Genomic DNA, 19,764 nt, shown 5'->3' with positions numbered 1-19,764 from the left:
GCAAGATGTGACAATGATGATGGAAGGAATCTTCTACTTTTTATTAGCTTACGCCATCAAATCACTTTAAATCCTTAGAAAACATGGTCAAAACCCATAACCCATAACATTTTTCAATTTTCCCTCCCCCATTACAACAGTGATTATACATTTTCAAAACTAATATTCACACATCGTAAATACAAATAAAAATAAACTTCGTTTCGCTTAATTACAGCACGCACTGTGCCGAACTCCAGGACAGGAGAACAAGTTGTTGCATAGTTCCTTCGAGTGAGTTCCTGGGCATCCCCTTGCTGTAAAACCTCAACCCAGAGTCGCTAAGTAGAGCAAAGAACATTCTCGTTACTTGTTTCTTGTCGATTGAGCGAACCAACAAAAGCCGCAACAACTTGCCAAGTAAGTTTCGAGTCGCTATTTCGAAACACAACCCAAGACCCAACATTCAACACCCAACGCCCAACGCCCCCCTCTCTTAACCCAAGAAAACTTCTAGCCACTCCAGTTATCAGCCGCAAATAGGCGGTGAGTACTACATACATATGCAAATATTCCCCGGGAGAAACTTAGGACTCACCTCGAATGTTGTGAAGACGATTTTCTCGATGGAGCCAAAGTAGCGTTCCCACAGGACCTGAGTCTGCTGGCGTAGGGCGAAGATGCGTTCCGCAGATATGGAGCGCACAATATCGGGCACCTAGATATGGGAAGAAACAAGAGAAGATTTAAGAGGGGGTTAAGAAATGGTTACCAACTGTGTGCATACGTAATCCTAGCTTATCCCGAGCCAACTTGAGTAACAATGCATTAATTTACAATGCACACCTTAATTGGTTAAAGGATTTTACCAACCCCAAACCCCACCCCCAACACACCAACCCACTGGTGCCATTCATCATAATTGCCGGGCAGAAGTGGCTGGGCCACTAAATTCAAACAGTTTAAAGAGTTTGCCCAGCCAGTCGAGTCGAGTTTCGAGTCCGTGCTCAAGTTTCCTGCTCAAGTTAACTTAATTAATTGCATTTCCTGCCAATAAACTACAAAGGCAAACATGCCAATGGACGGGGGACAGGAAGTGCAAGAGGAAAACGGAGAAAGAGTACCAGGAAAAGGAGCAAGGGGCCATTACCAAGGGCAGGGCAATTGGCAAACATTGCGCCAAGACTTTGTCGCGAATGAAGTGCGACAGTAGCAGAGCATTTCACAGAGAACAAATATATGGCAGGAAATCTTTAGAGGTTTATAAATCTCATCAAACTTTCCACAAAGAAATACGTTCCTTAGATACTAGCTTGTTTTCAAGCGGTTAAAAGGAATGGAATCATTTTCCTAATACTTTCTGCTTTGTTACAAATCTTACAAGGTTTTAAACCAAAACCCATTTTCTTTCTGTGCAACATCAGCAGTTGCAGTCGCAAAAGCGTGAAGAAAAGGACACTGGCAGGCAGGCAAACAAATGAAGCGGGACACGCACACCCAAATACCCCTACACCCCCACACCCAGAGAGAACGAGCGAAGGAGTGTCCAAGAGCTTTCTCCTTGGAAAACACGAAAAGGTGCGGACACTTGGACCAAAAGCTGCGAACCACTCACCTGGCTCTGATTGGGAAATCTTCGCCGCAAACAGAGACGGCAGGCAGTGGGTTAAACGCTCCACCTAATGGAGGAGCCAAAGTCCGATAAGCCTTGAGTGGGATTCTTGGTCCGGGTGCTGTGGTGCTTTCCGATTCCTTTTTACAGAGAATTAAAGCAGGTATTTTGCTTGTCCTTGGTGGTAACAGGGATACCGAGTTTCTTTGTGACACATTTTCTTAGGTTTCTTTCTGTATTTAAACATGGATTTTAATTTTTGGTTTGCCAAACTCTAGAAAAACGGACCACATTTTATTTTTTTTTGTAAAATTTTCTTTCAGCATCCATCAAGTTGAAATGTTGATGACACTTTTTCCTGTTCGTTAGAAACTTTTAAATTAATTTCTTGCCCCATAACTTGCTGGCTGGCCAAGGACTTTGCCAGTAGTTCTGGCTAACAGGTGCACAAATCTTGGTGCACTCTTGGCAGAATATTCATCAATGGCACAAATGGCCCCGGACATTTGGAGAGGCCAATAAAAAAAAGTGCAACAAATATTTGCGACGCTGTAAAGTGACAGCTCTCCGGGTTGTATTTATGGGGGGTAACACCTTTCCAAACAGTCAACCAACCGTAGCACATAAACAATGAAAACTTTCTTTCGTTTTTCCTCTCTTTTTTTTTTTTTTTTAGACAGGAACCAAATGAAATCGCTTTGGCCAAACGATTCCAAAATATGTGGCACACGAATGCGCTGTGCCTTCAATTTTTCATATAGAGGTTATATCCCAACTATATATATAGCCATCCATAGATATCAATAAATATATATATATATGCGCCACGACTCACCTGCAGGAGGAGGCGCTCATCGGCCCAAATGGCGGCCTGCTTCCAATCGATTTTCGATTCAAACGGCAACACCCAGGCATTGGACAATAGTACGGGAATGCAACCAGCCTGCAAGGCTTCAAGGAATCTGCAAAAAAAAATAAGGGACGAACATACCAAAAAAAAAAGAAGGAAAAAGGAAAACTCATGAAAAAATGGCATTGTGAAATGTAAAATGAAAATTGTTTTTTATGTTTTCCACCCATTTTTTATTACTCTTTTTTTTTTTTTTGGTTTTTGTTTGTGCTTACCTAAAGGAACCCAAACGACGTCCGCGCGGCACCAGGCAAAAAGTGGAATTTTGCAGTAAGGTCTCGTAGTCGTACCTGAAATGCAAGAGAGAGCAAAAGGAACAGGTTGAGTGGAAATGTGTGTGAGAAAGAGCCAGCAGAACATGTAAATTAGTGAGAGCCATTGCATTGCATAATGGGATTCTGGAGCAATTAATCGAACAAAGGTGCCTGGCGACGAAAATGCGACCCCAAGGAGATTCAGACATCCGTGGAGAACTTACAGGCATTACGATATGATAATGGCTGGTAAGTGGAGGAATGTATAAACGAATTTGCTTCACAAGAAGATAAAATCTTGCAAATGTGTTTAAAGGGTTTAAGGAGGAGAGGAAACTATCGAGGTGGTAGCTTAAAATCGATATTTTGACAGTACGAATAGTAATGAGAATCATTACTCAAGCTATTTGTGATTTAGTTTGAAAAATCATTTCATAAACAAGCTTGATTAATCTCAATTTCCCAAATATTTAAAGCCACATTAATTTCCTAAATAAACCACAAATTGAAATCCCAAAGATTCATTCGGCTTACATTAAAGTAATTATCTTTCCAGTTAAGGGATTATTTTCCTTTTAGCCAGAGATTACATTTCTTTTAATTTCTAAGAAATTACTTGATATCCTTTCCTTTGCCATCGCTCGGCTGCTAAGCAATTGAAACTGCTTTATTCAACTCGCTCTGCTTTGCTCTTTGATATTCGGCGAAATTCCTGTAATTCCAGCTTAATGCTCAACAGGGCGTATGCTTAGCATTTGCTCACATTACTCATACGCCGCGTTATCCGACTACGCAAAGCGTAAGTGAAAAGTGGAAAAGGGGAGGATTTTCAGAAGCTGAGTCCGACCACAGTGCGCGCATTGTGTGGCCACTTTAATCTTTAATTCCAAAATCAAAGCCACGAAATGCATCAAACAGCCATAATACGTATACGCCATGTACGCCAAACATTGATTCAGGTGTATGTGTGTGGGTGCGTGTGTTCGTTAGTGTGGATGTGTATTGTCCGCAGGGGTTGGCGGTTTTAGTTGGGCGGGAATTAGGAGGCGCTTTTTGGGCAGTGGCATTGGTTGTGCTGGCAGTTTACAAGTTAAGTTGCGCGTAAAATTACATGTAGTTGGGCATGTTCTGCCCTCCGGGCAACATAGCCAACAACCAATCCCTATCATCCTTCCATACCCTTGCTATTCCTCGCCCCCTCATCATGGAACTCCCCCCCTAAATGGTCAGCAATTTGAGCTCGGTACATTCGCGTTTTAAAAGCAGAATCAGCAAAAAAATTTATTAGAAAACTGCATGCGCAGCTCTTTGGACATTGACAACACACCCAAAAACGGCAGAGCGTGAGAGAGCAAGCTTTGGAAAGAGAGAAGGAGAGGAGAAGGCAGCCTGCAACAGTCCTAGTCCTCGGTATGAATAATCTTGAGCAAACAACATAAATTGCATGTTGGCTTGGTTCTGACATTTTGGCGAGAGTTGAAAAATTACACTGCCAAATGCATAGGCAGGCAACTAACGTTATGGTCTAGCAAGAGGGTGACGGCATCTGATAAGTAGAAAGAGTATAAAAAGAATAGCGATGATAAGGTTTATTATATTATGTAATGCACCCTTAATGCTTAGTATGAAAATAAAATCGGAAATTATGTTAAAAATCTTATAAAAATATTAAATATTAAGAAGATTCTTTGCTTGTACTTTCAACATAATTGGTTTTCACTTTACAATTTATATTTTTCTATAGTTTATATTCTTTAATATTTACACAAAAATCATCTTCAAAGCTTAAGGGGAATATAACTTTCTACCAAAACGGAAACTCAACCAAAATATTTAAAGTAAATTAATGCTGAAAATTCTCAGTTTATTTTCTTTTGGCTATTTGGGTTGAATGGGTCATTTGCTTGAATTTGCCTGGTCGAAAAGAAAAGCCAACATTTTTATTGCATTTAATTTATGTTGAGGGGGAAATTCTTTTACTTTTGCACTTTCGCGCTGAGAGGGGCGTGGTTTTTGGCCTAACTAATTAGACAACATTATGCATACCAACTTGGTTATACATTCGAGTACATGTGTCGGAACATTTGCAGCTCCTTATGCAGGTCACTGCACTGGCTTGTATATATATATATATGAGTTTGGTATCCTGGGAGAAGCCCCTCTTTCTGCCCGATTTTCCATTCGCTTGTTAGCTACTTGTTTAAGCAATTAAGAGCCGCCAACATGCAATGCTCTTGTTGTTGTTGTTTCTGTTTAGACATCAGCTTAGTTCGACTCCCCCTTCTGTTGCCCAACTTTAATTAAATGATTTTTAGCTTTCAGCCAAGTTAGGCGAACAGTTCTGTTCGGTTCAGTTAAGTTCGGTTGTTGTTTTCGGCTCAGAGTTCCGGGCACCCCAGCCAGCAACATGCGAGCAAAACTTTTACTATTTACACGCGTTTGTTGTCAAAAGTTCCTAGCACTGACTGTTTCTGTTTCTGTTTCGAAAAACAGAGATGTTTATGCCACTGGCCGTATGGCTAGTTAAGTTGCAAAAGCAAAAGGCAATGCCACTTCATTAGGCATTTAGACAGAGTTGGCTATGTATATGAGTTAGCAGGCAAAATGCATTGGTAATTAATATGCCTTTTTTAAAATTTTCTTCATTTGCATTTTCTAACAGCAACTAACAGCTCTCCTCTACTATTTATTGGCAAAAGGAAGTGCTACTGGCTGAAAGTTTATCAACTTGTTTACAGCTTGCTTGCCGTTTATTCACAGAGTTATTTATTTTTTAACTTTCCCTCAAACAGTTCATAACTTGCGTGTTTTATATTAATAACTTAAGCAACAAGTTGGGAACTCGCTTTTATTGCCTTTTCCTTTAAAGCCTTGAACAACTTTCTTCTATAGCTTTTCAAGGTTAATTATGCAGCAGTATTATTAATTACTGCAGTAACTAACTTTTCTAGGGAGTGAATTTTAAAAACTGTAAATATAAAAAGTTATCTAAAAGTTAAAAAGTAGATTTATTGCTCTTTGATTTATCTGATCTATTAACCAATGACTTCTCTGTAATCATGTTGGGAGCCTAAAAAAAAGTACTTTTCTAGTTAATAAACATTTTTTATATCAGTTTCTTATGTTGCAAAAGTTTTCCACTTCAAATTGGTTTTATTTCCAAATGAAGAACTTCTCTTACGATTTCATAAAGCTTTTCCTAAGAAGGCAAACAAATTATGAGCTTCTTTTATATTGCCCGGGAAAAACTTTGCTCAATAAGAATTTCTCAGTACACACTCGTCAATTACTTAGTCAGAGTTTGAATCGTTTGAATTCCCCACCTGTTGCCATCGATTTGCCAAAGAGATTCAGCAGGAGGAGGGGAAAATATAACCGTTGGAGGAAAGGAGGGAAACCACAAAGTAAGTCACTTCAGTTCATGTCAATTGCTTGAGCCTAGGCCAGCAGAAAATTAACATAAGCAACTGGCAGGGGGGGGTAACCCACTAAGCTCGCAGCAGGCATATAATTTAAGTGGTTTCCAGCTGTCAAAGGTTGCCCTCCTGCTGCCGGTGGTTTCATTTTCCTGTGCTTTGTGGATACTACTTCTTTTTTTTTTTTTTTTTGTTTGCTGTCCCGAAGCTGTTTGTTGTTGCTGTTCGGGGAATTTGTGTTCCTCGGGCTGATTGAGTGACTGACAAACTAACTGACTGACTGACGGGGCGGGTAGGGTAGGGAATGAGGTTGTGATTTCCCATTTAGTCTCATCATTTGGGCTTTGCCTTTGACAGGTGGAGCATCCACCTTTGGTTTATCACTCCTTCCTCCTCCTCCTGGCCCTACTGGAATGTAATCCACCTTTTGTAGTTTTCCGCATATCGGTTCTTTTTTTTCCGAGCTCCTCTTGCCAAGCACTTATGTATCGTTCTTTTGTATTTTTGTGATTTCGCCTTGTCATCTTTGCGTTTTTGCCAAGAACTCTTATAGTTTCGGTCTCGGTGGCGTATGCGCAACATTTAGTTAATTGCTGAAAGTGAGCCATACGAAGCATTTCGCCAATGGCTGGAATTGCCTGTCAGCTGCAGCAAAATGCAAAAATTAATTAAAAACATCCTAAAAACAGCAAAAATAAGAGCAAAAACGGCAAAACTAAATAAATGAGCAAAAGAAAAAAATGAAAATGTCAAGAATGAAAAACCAAGCAAGTTGGCAAAAAGTTTTCGCGAAAAACGGGTAGGAATTGCGATGAATTTCAATGAAAATTAAATTTTTCAAAAACAGCATTTGGAATAAAGAGAATTTGGAAAGCATTTCGAATGCGGGCCAAGTCCCCAGAAAGCAGACGGAAAGCAAAGAACACAGAAAGCAGCACAAACAAAAAATCAAATAGAATGAGCAGATAGAAAAAGGCATCCCACCCTCACGCAGGAAAATGCCTTAAAAAAAAGGACGATGGAAAACGCAGCTGTAAAAGTTGCCATTGCCATTGTTTGGCCAGAGAAGCAGTAGAAGCCATGGCAAAAAGATGATAAGAAAAAGCAGAGCTGCAGCAGGACCAAAACTAAAGGGTACAGAGAAAGAAATGCATTTATCTTGTTAAATTTTAGGGTTAAGAGTCATTTGGGAGTTATGAAAGTAATTATTAAATACTTTACCTTATTTAAAAAAGCTCTTATCACAAGCAGATTTAAATATCTAAATAAAATATTAAAAATTTATAAATCTTATGAAATTTCTTCTCTGCATGCTGCAGCGGCAGCATAAGCATAAAAATAAGTGGAAGTGGCAGCGAAACATTAAACATGGCGCATTAGTTACAAGAGCAAAGCTCGCGTCAAGCGTTGTCGAGAGACCGTTCGCCCCCACCCCATCCCTTGACAGGCCCTTTTCCTTTTGGCCATTCTCCTGGCCATTTCCCCAGCTTTTCTTGTGGCCATCGTGGTAGTCGCTTGTCGCCAGCTTGTGATAATGGCTCATAATGAAAGCAGCAGCAGTAGCAGCAGCAGAAGCAAAAGCATAACCGCATGAAGACGCCGTGCAATTGCGAATGCAGCTCACACAAAATGCGTGTGGGAGTTGCAACAGAAAGGAAAAAGGCTTTTCCCCTTCCACATTCTAGCTGTGTGTGTGTGTGTTAGTGTGTGTTTCGACCAAAATACATAGAAAAACAAATGCATTTACGATTATTACAGAAACTCAAAGACATTGTTATGTCCGCACTAGAAATGGCGTTGTTACCATAAGTTCGAGTAAAATCAAATTTAAAGAATGCAAAGTGATAAAAATGTACATCTTGATTTTGGGATTTTCTAACATAAATTCTAACATTTCCCTAAAACAAAATAAATATTTATCTCTTGTAAAAATAAACATTCTTTAACTTTTAATCAAAATTTAAAGATTTAATTTAATTTTTTTTAAGATTTTTCAAGACAGAAGTCTTCTAAAATCACAAACTCGTTAAAAAAAATAATCAAGAATTTCATGAAAAATTCACTGAATATTTCCGTACATCGACAACGGCATATCGCTGCTAAAAAGCAAAAGTACCTTCGAGGAAAGTCTGGTTATTATTTTCTGGCTGGGCTCATGGCAGGTCCTTATGCCCAGGACATTACAGCAATGGCCGGCAATTACTTGGCACGTTTTTTGGGGCACCTTACACCGACACACCGACACACAGCGATATAATAGCAAAGGGGAAATAGAAGAAAGTACTCAAAGAAATTGCCATTGCAGGAGGAACTGAGCAGCTATATAGCTCCTGCTCGAGACCCGGGCGCCTTCTGTTCCTTCTCCTGATTTTGCGCCTGCAAGTGTGTCGCCTTTTTAAAGTGATTTATGTGGAAATCTGAGATTAACGTGGAAAGTGGCAAGCAGTGCGAGAGAAGGGAAGGGGGAAAGGATAGCACCTCGAACAGGTGCAACAGCAGCAGCTGCACCTTGCAACGTTCCGAAACCGAACTGAACCGAAGTTTTCACTCGCCCTCCTGCATTCGTCCTGCATGTTGTTGATAATGATGATGCTGGCATGAAAATTTATTACTTGGGAAATTACATTATGAAAAATGCATAAAGCCGGATCCAAGGGGGAGATGAAATAAAGGTGGGGCATTGGGCTCCTTTAATGAGTTGCGATTCTTCGCTTTCATATGTTTAAATTAGTTTGCATGTTCGACGAGGTGCCAGATTTTAAATTAACTTTAATGGAGTTGAAGGTGAAAGGGATCGTAAGTAAGATTTGGTCGTAAGCTGTTCTTTGAGGTGAACTATGGGTTTGACTAATTTATGATTTAAAAACCTAAAAAAAATATTTCAAATATTGTTTTAAAATCACATTCCTGAACTAAAGCTGAGAACCTCAATATTTTTACCAAAACAATATCACAATATGAAATGGTATACCCCGTTGAGCTTGTAATAATTTGCGATCGACTTGCATTTTTACCTCAAAATGTAAAATTTTGGGCATCAAAAATTATCAAAAATTCAAAAAATAACTGTATGACTTTTTTGACCAATTTATGATTAAAAAAAACCAACCAAAAAATTATTTAAAACTTTCTTTTATATCCTCCAAAAAATTCAAAATTTTTTAACAAAAAAATGTCAAAATATGGTAAAAATATGAAAGTTATCTAACCTGTACGCCTCTTTTTAACCAATTTATGACATTAAAAACTAAAAAAAAAATAAAGCAAAAATTATTTTAAATTCATTTTCAATAAAAACTCTGAGTTTTGTCGAAAAAATACTAAAAAATTGGCAATGCAGTGCCATACCTCGTTGAGCTAAAAAATAAATCCACAATGGATTGTCATTTAAATCTAAAATGATAAAACCCATCATCAAAAATGCAAAAAATGTCAGCAAATATGATTTTTTCAATTCCTCCTAGAAGATACCACATGTAAATAAAAATAGTTGCTGATGCACCACCAAAAATTGAGTTTCCTCAACGACCTTGAACTCCTGCAAAAGCTTTCTCGTAAAGCTGCACACACCAATGAGCAGCCACACACACACACGCACATTAACACACTCGCAAATAAGTTTCGAAAATTGCGTATTGAAAATGGCCAACCAAGAAAAGAAAAAACGAAAAAAACTTTATAAATTGTTAAGCTCAAATTAAAGGCCCACAAAAAGTTGAAAGTTGCCGCGGGACAACCTTGAGGGCACTAGGGTGGTGGTTACGTGTGGCTGCAACAGTTGGCGTGGCGTGGCAGCAACGTGGCGTATACGTAATTTCGTCGCGTCTGCTGTTAGCGGCAAGAAAAAGAAACTCAGACACACACTCGCATAGCCAAAAAGGAAAATGAGGAACAAGTTTTACTCCCAAGGACATTTACATGGCGTCTCATTATTTGCCACAGTTGCTACTTTCGGCTGACTTCAAAAATAGGCGAAAGTCTGACAAACAAGCAAAGCCGCATTTTTATACACTAAGAGAAGGATATTTAAGTGTTCAAATGTTAAGATTTATTAAGGATTTTGGGTAAAAAACTATGCAGATCATGTCATTAATGTTAGCTTTATTAATATTTTTGTAAATTTCCACATTTCCTAAAAACAAATTATATTTTGTGATAAAAACAATCTCTAAATATTTAACTTTTCAAACTAACATTTTCCTCTGCCAGCTGACCCCTTTTTCGCTAGGGTTCAAAAGGCGTGTTAAGTAGTGCCAACCGCAAAGCCAAAAAAGAAGCTAAAACTGGATAAAATCGTTGACCTCGTATCAGAAACCACAAAGTAAAAAAAAAAAAAAAGAGAATATATATAAAATAGATTTCACGTCGTGTGGCTTGGCTTGTTTTTGAGCCATCATCATCAGCATTATCATCATCAGTGGCGGCTACTCATCAGGCCATGTCCTTCTACCCGCGAAGCCACTGCATATGGTGCATGACATCGTCATCGGCTGTAAAAGCCATTGACGCCTTAGGCTCATTACAACAGCAACAACAAAGGAGCACCTCCCCACAAAAAGTCCGCAACAGAAAAAAATTTCATTAAAAGCAGCTCAAGGTTTTTGAATGCAGTTGGAAAAGTTTCTTTCCTTTTTTTTTTGAAGTCAGGCGCTGTGGTGAAGGGTGAGTCGAAGTAATAACAAAACTTTTTAATGGATTCTGTGTTGCGGAATATGGCTGTATATTTAAAAAAAAAAAAATATATATATATATAGCAAGTAGAAGCAATTAAATCAGAGTTTTAATGTTCTTTGAATTGGTCTAAGTTAGGTAGTAAAATTAATAGAACAAAACTCTGAAAGAGACACAAAATATTCATAAAAGATTATTACTTTATATCAAATCTTCTTACAAAAATATACTTAGAAAAATAAAGGATTAAAAAAAAGTTAACTTAATTAAAAAATAATATTTTTCAGCTTAAGAAAGCTTGTTAAGTGATTTTTTTTAATAAATTTCTCATTGGTTTGATTTCATTTTGATTTAATTACTTCAAGTTATTCTTACTTACTGATATAGATCAAAAATTTTCATACATATTCATAGCCCTCTCTCTCCCCAATAACCCAAAATTGATGCTCCACTGACAAATATTATCTCCACGACTGTCCTTTTGTTGGGCGTCCATCAAAAACGAGAAAACTTTACTAAGTCATTGTCAAATTGAATGGATTTTGGTTTTCTAGCATCAGATTTTGCTACCACTCCTCCCCCTAAATACCCTCATCACTATGTATATTAACCGAGGGAGGCAACAACCCCAACCAAGAACAACAACAAAAGCATTTTGCATATTAATGCCCGGGAAAAACTCATCAAAAATACAGAAGCTCAACTCACCCAAAGAACTTTGGCGCCCACGCGCATTCATGAGCTTTTAGAGATTGTGTGCAAAAAATCGTTGATGCTATTCAAGGGTATTATGCAATTTTCTCTAAATATATATATATATATATAATATATAGTTAAACCTAACATACATGAGGGGCAAGATAGAGAGAGAGAGAGAGAGAGGAAGGAAAATAGCAAAAGATATATCTGACAGGTGCATTAACGAAGTTTCCAGACAGCGAAGGCCCTCTTGATAAAAAATGATGTGAGCGGGAAAGCAATTTGCTTGATTATGTAGAACAGTGCAGGGAGTTGAGTCTGGAGAATAGGGATGATAGAAGGGGGAGGTTGGGGGCAGGGTAGCATAAATCGCTGACGCTTGACGCCAAAGCAGATTTGTCGCATAAGTCATGTCAAATTACGAGAGAGTCAAGGGAACAGACAGCAGGGAGCAGGGAACAGAGCAGCAGGGAGCAGTAGAAAGAAAGGCTTGCCACCGAAAGTGGCACACAAAATCTGAAAAATTACATTCAATTAAAGGTAAGAGGGAAAACGGTGGCGTTGACGTTAGTCCTTGTTTGACAAGCATTTTTTATGAGAGTTTTTAATGAATTTATTTTAAGTTCTTCTAGCAAATGTGTTAAATTTATGATAAATAATTGTTTTTTTTTTAAGAAACTAAAAATTGAAATCGACTTTACAAAAATGTTTCCTTAGAATTTGAATCCTAAGCATGCTTTGATTTTCTTACCATTCTCAGTTAATATTTCCCCAACACATGTCAAAGATACACCTAATCTTGATACTCTTAATCCTTCCATTGACCAAATCCAAGTACAACGGATCTCTTGACATAATATGCGTGGATTGCAAGAAGGTTCTCACCGATTGCGAAATTTCAACAACCGGACATATATGCAGAGTAGCTAGAAATTCGCCTCGCACTCATTGGACTCACAAGCCCGAGTATCATCTGGATTTGCGAAAATGCATTCCGAAAGAAGAGAAAGTTTTGTGTGTTGAGGGTAAGTTATGTGCAAGATTTACTCTTTACTTTATCTCTCATTTATAATTTTAGATAGAAATTTTAGATATGCCAGCGTTTGGTCTCCCTCACTTGGCTGCCAATTGATTATTCATTCTTCTTTTATCACCCGAATGAACTGTCATGGATCCTCAAGGCACTGTCCTTGCCAGAAAAGAGAATCTTCAGCAAAGGATATAAGTTCATTGGCAGTCATGATTTGCTTAAATTTGGTAATAGTGGGCTTAACTTCTAAATTTGTGATTTGATATAATCGTATATTGTACCTAATGTAGTTCCAAAAGTGTTTTAGCAAGGAATTGAATTTCTTTTCCATTTTATCTTACAATTTTAAGCAGTTTAAAGTAAATTCTTTGGACATTAATGATTTAGTTTAGTCTGCCTGAAATTGTATGATAAAAACGAACAAAATTGTATAAAAATATTTACTAAGAAAACAGAAACCCTTCCCTCCTTTCTTTGTCATTTCTTTTCCAATTTCGAAAATAAAACCAAACCAAAAATGCTTAAACTCAAAAATGATAAAGTTATACCTAACTCTTATACTTTTTGGTCTGCTAAAACCACTAACAACACTTAAATTAGATGGTGAAAATGCCACAATATGCGTTGACTGTTCTAAGGACGACTATGTTGATTGTAGAATTGGGACTACGGGCTTTGAATGCTTTGTCGATGACATGCTCTACAAGGAAATAAGAAGCACTGATTTAAGTCCTTTCGAAACCTTAGATTTGAAGGTATGCATTCCAGACGATTTAAAGATTGATTGCATTAAAGGTATGCTAATATTTTATTTTCAATAATTTCTATTATTTCTTAAACCTATGGTAGATGAAAAATTCGAAAAAGTCATCGTTTGGTCTCCTGAACTCGGCTGTCAAATAGTGAATAAAAAGGGCCACAAAGAACATACATGTTTCAGTGCCAGTTTGATATGTCCATGCATTAAGGATAAAAAAGGATCTGGAAATGTTCATAAGAACTGTTGGCTTGTGTCTACTATCATAGCCTTAATGCAACTGTATTTTAATTAAAATCTCAGTAGAGGATAATAATAAAATTCATTTTTACTTTCCCTTAACATTACCTTAATAATCCTCCCTCAAAAGTGATGACTTCATCTCTGACAGCCATTTCTAGAACTCCATTTACACCATTTATTTGGTGCCAACCTAATCGACCCAACTCTGGCCCGAGGAACATTTCAAATCATCATCTGACCATGATTGAAAAGTCACCGCCCTGTGTCTGCTCATCCCTGAATTTTCCTACTCCCCTCGCTAAACGCAAACCATTGGCATTGCAAATGCCTTTGGCCCAAGTGTCGTGCCATTTAAATGAGCTTGTCAAGTCGGATTTCAGCACATTAATCACCACGCACATCCAAAAGATATATATAAGATATATATATATATCTATATAAATACAGTGAGGGGAAGTGTGAAAAGGGGACCTGACTCTGGTTAATGGCCAAAGAAAAGGATGGGGCGTGGCAGCTATTAGCACAACGGCGAAAGCTAAACAAATTACTTGTGGACCCAAATGACAGCCAGAAACAATTTCTGGCCACTTTGCCAGCTAAAATCATCGTCTTTTGCGTCTTTATTGGCCATGGGTTTAGCGTCAAGGGGTCGTCGTCATCTTCACTTACCTATCGTACTCGCGGTTATCCTCGTCGCAGCGATTATCCTGCAGCTCCCGCCAACTCTTCCCATGGCGACAGGTGGTGACCAGGACCATGTCGCGTCCGTTGTGCAAATGGAAGAGCGAGTTGCGGGTCTCCGAGCCAATGCCGTGCACGTAGCTGGAAAAATTAAAGGGGAAATTTTGTTCTTATTGGTGAAAGGTTAAAGAGATTTCTGAGTTTAAAGGAATTAGGTAAGTTTTTAGTTTAAGGTATTAGTAAAATCTAACCATGAGGAATCCTAAGATCACATTGAGAAAATGACTCTGCACTAGTAGTTTATTCTTTAAGTTAAATCTCGATTATAATAATTTCTTTAATTTAAAACATCCAAAGAACTTCCCCTTTGAAGAAGAAAGGAAAAACGTAAACTCAAAAGCCAAATCAAAAGCGAACTGATATGTAAATTGAACTTTTATTTGACTTGCTATTGTTTTATAGACGTGTTGATAGTTGCCCCAAGAACTTTGGTTGCCACTATTGTAACCATGCTTTATGGCCGACTATAACAGAGATTGCCCTCGTATTTCCACGATCCCCAGACATTACACCTAAGCTTCGGTTTTATTCGAACGTTTGAAATTGCTGCCTTATATCGCAATCGGGAAATGCTTACACAAACACAAAAGCGAATGTAACTGTGGCAATGGCAGTGGCAGTTGGATTAAACTGCTCCGATTGTTCTTCAGTTGGCATAAACAGCGGCGTCAAAATCAATTGCAATAAACCAACCGCATGAAGGGGCAGTGGCAGTGGCACTGGCAGGGGCAGTGACGGGGGTAAGGGTAAGGGATACACAGGACGATGGGTTGATTCCCGCTTAGATACGGCCAGAAATCTGAGCTGACCGTCAGCAGAGCAGCAATTGAAACAAAAGATGAACATTGCGACAGCTACACTAACAATGAAAGGCTCTCCTCTACACACACACACACACACACAGACATACTCGTATAAAACTCGCACACGCACAACCACAAATAGGAGGGCACCCACACAAACAGACTCGCCAACGAACGGTAAACGTTTTCAAGTGTATGGCTAAGCAAAATGGCAGTAGCAGCTATACACTGAGAAAAACTAAGGCTAAACATATAAAAACTTTAACTTAAATATTAATTTTTTTAATTTTCTTTTTTTTTTTAAATGCATAAAAAGTAAGGGTTAAACATCAACTTTAATTTTTTCTATAATTTATTAAAATTTTTAATTTTTAAAATTTTTAATTTTTTTATAATTTTTTTTAAGAAAAAAACATTTAATATTTTAACAAAAAAAACACTTATATTTTTTTTATAATTTTTTTAATAGAAGAAAACATTTTTTATTTTAATAAAAACTTTCTTGCAAATTTACTCCATAAAAAAATCTTTTTCATTTTTTTATAATTTTTTTTAATAGAGAAAATATTTTAGTATCCTAAAAATAACTTTCTAGCAAGTTTAATTCATAAAAAATATAATATTAAATGGCTAAAATTTCTTATTTCTTAGAAAGTTAACACCTATTTTTCTCAGTGCTTCAAGGAAGCTTTCGCATCAGCAGTCGAGCAGAAAAGAAGAAAGGGAGAAGCTTCTGGAGGAGCAGAAAAAAGAAACGAATAGAATCCAGTGAGCAGGATAAGGCTCTGCGGCTGTGTGTGTATGTGTGTATGTGTGTATCTGTGTATGTGTGTGTATGTGTGTGTGTATGTGCAATTTCCTTCTGCTTGGCTTGCAGTTGAGCAAATTTCATACACAATGAGCCACGGCAGTTGCTCCACTTCACCTCTGCACCAACGAACTATCATCCATACAGCCAAAAAAAAAAGAAAAAATTAAAAAACAGAAAAAAAAAGATAGAAAAAAACTAAACCAAGCCAAACCAAAACCAAACTCGGCCAGCACAGCAGATTGGGCAGCGCTGATTTCCGTTGTCCGACAACTGGGAGTATACTTACTCCTTGCAAAAAAAGCCAAGGAACGTCTGCTTTGGTTCCTGTTATCCAAGGACGAAAGGAGGACACGGGGGCCAAGGAGGCAAAGCGGCAGCTAAGCCATAAGTTATTTGATTTAATCAGCGTGTCGTTGCCGCTGGCGAATTCTGAGGTTACGGCTCCAGAATCGAAATGAAACCAAAATGTGTGCGTATTCAATGGACAGGGAAAACCAAAGAGCTATCACAATAAAAGTAAGCAAAAAAAAAAACAAGGAAGACAAACTGGGTCATTTCGGTTGGAATAGATTTATTTGTTTAAGCATATTGATAAAATTTTATTTTCATTTCATAAACAAAAATGTTTCAGAATTAAAAAAAGGAATTTAATATGAGTCAAACGAAGTGATTCATCAATTAAGATTAAAGGAAGTTTCTAAACTAAACTATTTAGTTTGTAATTCCCACTAAATAACTTTGATTACGCATCATTTAAAATATTTAAAAATCCATTAAAATTCCTTCATTGTAATAAAGTCAATTACTCTAAATAATCCCACAAAGAAACGCTTATTCCTGGGAAAATAAAAAGAGGGAAAATCTTTTCAAATTCCATCAATTCATTTGGAAATCAAATTGAAAACCAATTTGCCGCCATGGGACACGCTAATGATACGAATAAATTGATACAACAATTTATTTGTCAATTTATTTCCATAACAAATTTGATTGAATATGACAGCCATGGCAAAGGCAACAACAACCCATCAGTAATAGCCATGCAAGTGAAGGCCCACCAAAAACAAAAAAAAAATTGTGGCAAGGGACGAGGATTTTATGGGGCATCAGGGATTCTGCAGATTCTCGCTTTTTGTCGTGCGTCCTGTAAATTAATTTAGGACTCTGCCAGATGTACAAAGCCCAGAAACAGAGAGAGAGAGAGAGATGGCGGCCACATTAATATAAATTAAGTACATGGCCCAGCAAAAGCGTCTAAAAAAGAATGCTTTCAGCGCCCATTACGATCCGGCTATGGCCTGTTCTAATCTAATTTATGCCCTAAATGGCTCACTGGCCTGGAGTTTCGAATATATATCTGGAGGTGAAAAAGGTTCAACCGAGAATTTAAAGGAGACATTACCGTAGGTTAAATTTGTGAAATTTCAAGAAGTATTTAACTTCCAACTTCAGTAGTAAATAAACTCTCTGAAAACAATTCTTAGAACTACTTTTTGCCTTGCGAAATATTTCATTAAATGGATCTTCCTTAGAAGCAAGCCAAAACCTGAAACAACCTTTAACATTAACACTTAAAAAAGTCGAAAAACTATAAAGATAAATAATTTAATAGCAAAAGCATTTCACTAAGAGATACCCTTGAAAAAATGGCATATTTTACATATGGCTTAAACGACAATTACTCCGTCTAAAAAAAAATGTATATAGCATATTGACTTATGGTTTAACTTTAATCTGACGCTCTTTATTCGCAGCAATTGATAAAATGGTTTTCACCGGGGAAAAAACTACCCATTCATAGCAAAAGAATGCCATGAAATGGGTCAATTAAATATTGATTGGGTTTGGGCTGCAGGCCACAGCCAAAAAAAAAAAAAAAAGAGACAAAAAAACAACAAAAAGAAAAGCCGGCCGGGAAAGCAAAGGAACCAAAAGCCATTCGGAGGGCTGTCATCGCCAGTGCGGCTCCAATGACAATAAAGTGCAATAACCAGACGGAGGGACCATTGAACCGGGTCGTTGTATAGTGGAGGAGTCCCTTCTCCTGACCACCACTAATCCAAACATAATCTAAAATAATTGAGTATGCCCAGGACGCGAAGCTTTTTTCGTCCAACACCTACCACCTACCACCCACTCAAACCCCCTGTCCACTCTGAATAATTTATGCGCGCATTAAATAAGCTTAAAATGTGTGTGCGCGCGTCTGCTTTTTTTCTTTTAGTGTGCGAATAGAATAGAGAATGGCGGGGTATCTCTGGATATCTCTACGTCCCGCGGCCATTGTCTGCCACACTTCGGCTTACATGGGTTAATGCCTGGAACGGGAACGAAACGACCCTTGTGCATTGCCAAGAGGCTATGGCTTATGACATAAGTTTATGTATCAGCCTCCACCTTACTGCCCCTGCCTCTGCTCTTGCCGCCACTGTAGAGTTGTCGCCTTCGCGGCCAAATCGCCTGGGGTTATGCAGCATTTGCTCCAACCGAAGCTTATCTATGCAACTTCAAAGCTTTTGTGATGGCCCAGTACCAGTCACATTCACATGCTAGCTCACAAACCATGGACGTTGAGCTAAGAAAACGTGGCGTATGCGCAATATCTCCAGCTTCTTCTCCTTTTGTGATTCGAGCATAAAATGGTGTCGCAAAACTGCAACGAAACCAGACTACCACCAGCACTAGCACAAGCTGCAAAAAAATGAAAATAAAAGAAGAAAAAATCCGGAACAACAGAAGCGCTCCTGGCTTTAAATCAGTGCCAGCAACAACAACAACAACAGCAACAAGGACATACTGCTGAGACTCCAGAAAAATGCGGAAAATAAAGAACGTAAAGGTTAAAGGGACATCGACCAGCGGACGTCAGGTAAATGCATTTTTACTCTGGCAAAATAAACGTAAATATAATTTTAAGTGCAGCAAAAACAGAAACAACAACAACAACAGCATCAATATCAACAAATTGGTTTTTACAAGAAAAATAAAATCAGAAAATGGGAAGTAAATGAAATAAATTTATATTTTTTAAGGCAAATGTGGTGGGCTTTATATGGAAATGAGAATGATTTCAAGAAAATATGAAACTTAAGTGATTTCCCTTTTAATTTCCCTTTAAGATAAACAATTTTTTAAAACTTTTCTTTATATTTCAAATCCTACATTGACTTTTCCTGTCCCATTTTTCCCAACCAGCCCTTCTCTGCAGTAAACTGCATGCACGTCAGCTTTTCTGGTGTCATCTGTAAATCTGTCCACGCCCCCTTTAGCCTCTTTTTGTCCAGTATTGGGATGTCTAATGTAAGCGACCATCGATCCGTATCAATCAGGGTCCGATTCTCCCATCGTCCTGTTTCCAAAGTCCTCGTCAAAGTTATTGCAGTCGGGCAGGCCAGGCTTTTGTTATCCTTCAAGCTTCTGGTTTCTGGGTTCCTCCGCCCCCCTCAAAAAGAGTGTCTATCCTAAGACCCGAAATGCGAATGTTATCAACGTTTTAGATACAAGCCAAAGAGGACGACATGGAAAAATCTGTGGCATGGAGACGCAATTCGAGCTCATACAATTTGCAGTTAGCTTTCGCCTTATGCTTGGCCAACTGATACAGGATACGCAGGCAGTGCCAGCCAGCTTTTGCCTTCACAAACTCATATTCCCCTCAGGCAATCGTCTAAAGTGTGAGAAATAAGTTTGAAATTGACTTGGGATTGGGATTTTATTATTATTTTTTATATTTGCTGAATGAATAAGTCAATTTAAGGAGAAAATAAAGACGTACTGAACTTTAAACATTTTTTCAAGGGAGAGAAAACTCTTCCAAAATGTTTTTAAATTTATTTCT

The 19,764-nt window shown here is 38.0% G+C and overlaps 2 protein-coding genes across 3 annotated transcripts in view; one reads left to right on the top strand and one right to left on the bottom strand.

Annotated features, from left to right (window-relative positions):
- The window catches only part of LOC108106463 (exostosin-1), a 69,569-nt gene that overhangs the window by 21,011 nt on the left and 28,794 nt on the right, over positions 1-19,764 (bottom strand). Inside the window, exons 2-5 of the mRNA XM_017213531.2 lie at positions 14,241-14,393; positions 2,717-2,791; positions 2,427-2,553; positions 578-697 (exon numbers count right to left, since the gene is read on the bottom strand). Of these exons, the coding sequence (XP_017069020.1) occupies positions 578-697; positions 2,427-2,553; positions 2,717-2,791; positions 14,241-14,393 (475 nt within the window). The remainder of the gene's footprint in view (positions 1-577; positions 698-2,426; positions 2,554-2,716; positions 2,792-14,240; positions 14,394-19,764) is intronic.
- Positions 11,756-14,191, top strand: LOC108106468. Of its 2 annotated transcripts, XM_017213537.1 has the most exons (4): positions 11,756-12,566; positions 12,620-12,798; positions 13,172-13,326; positions 13,421-13,511. In XM_017213537.1, exons 1-3 carry the CDS (start codon positions 12,320-12,322, stop codon positions 13,283-13,285), a joined length of 540 nt encoding a protein of 179 aa, XP_017069026.1. In that variant the 5' UTR covers positions 11,756-12,319; the 3' UTR covers positions 13,286-13,326; positions 13,421-13,511. The 2 variants fall into 2 exon arrangements, with proteins under 2 accessions (XP_017069026.1, XP_017069027.1); XM_017213538.2 differs by having other exon boundaries at positions 11,761-12,566; positions 12,620-13,366; positions 13,421-14,191.

Source organism: Drosophila eugracilis, unplaced genomic scaffold, assembly GCF_018153835.1.
Source record: "Drosophila eugracilis isolate 14026-0451.02 unplaced genomic scaffold, ASM1815383v1 contig_81, whole genome shotgun sequence".
Taxonomy (NCBI): Eukaryota; Metazoa; Arthropoda; class Insecta; order Diptera; family Drosophilidae; genus Drosophila; species Drosophila eugracilis.
Note: the sequence above shows the minus strand (reverse complement) of the source record. Positions and strands in the feature narration are given on the sequence as shown.

Bases quoted from the DNA above. Each gene is read 5' to 3' on its own strand.
- LOC108106468 (XM_017213537.1), top strand. From the start codon at position 12,320: ATGTCAAAGATACACCTAATCTTGATACTCTTAATCCTTCCATTGACC. The intron at 12,567-12,619 runs GTAAGTTATGTG...TTATAATTTTAG, and splicing joins GAAAGTTTTGTGTGTTGAGG to ATAGAAATTTTAGATATGCC. The intron at 12,799-13,171 runs GTAATAGTGGGC...CACTTAAATTAG, and splicing joins TCATGATTTGCTTAAATTTG to ATGGTGAAAATGCCACAATA.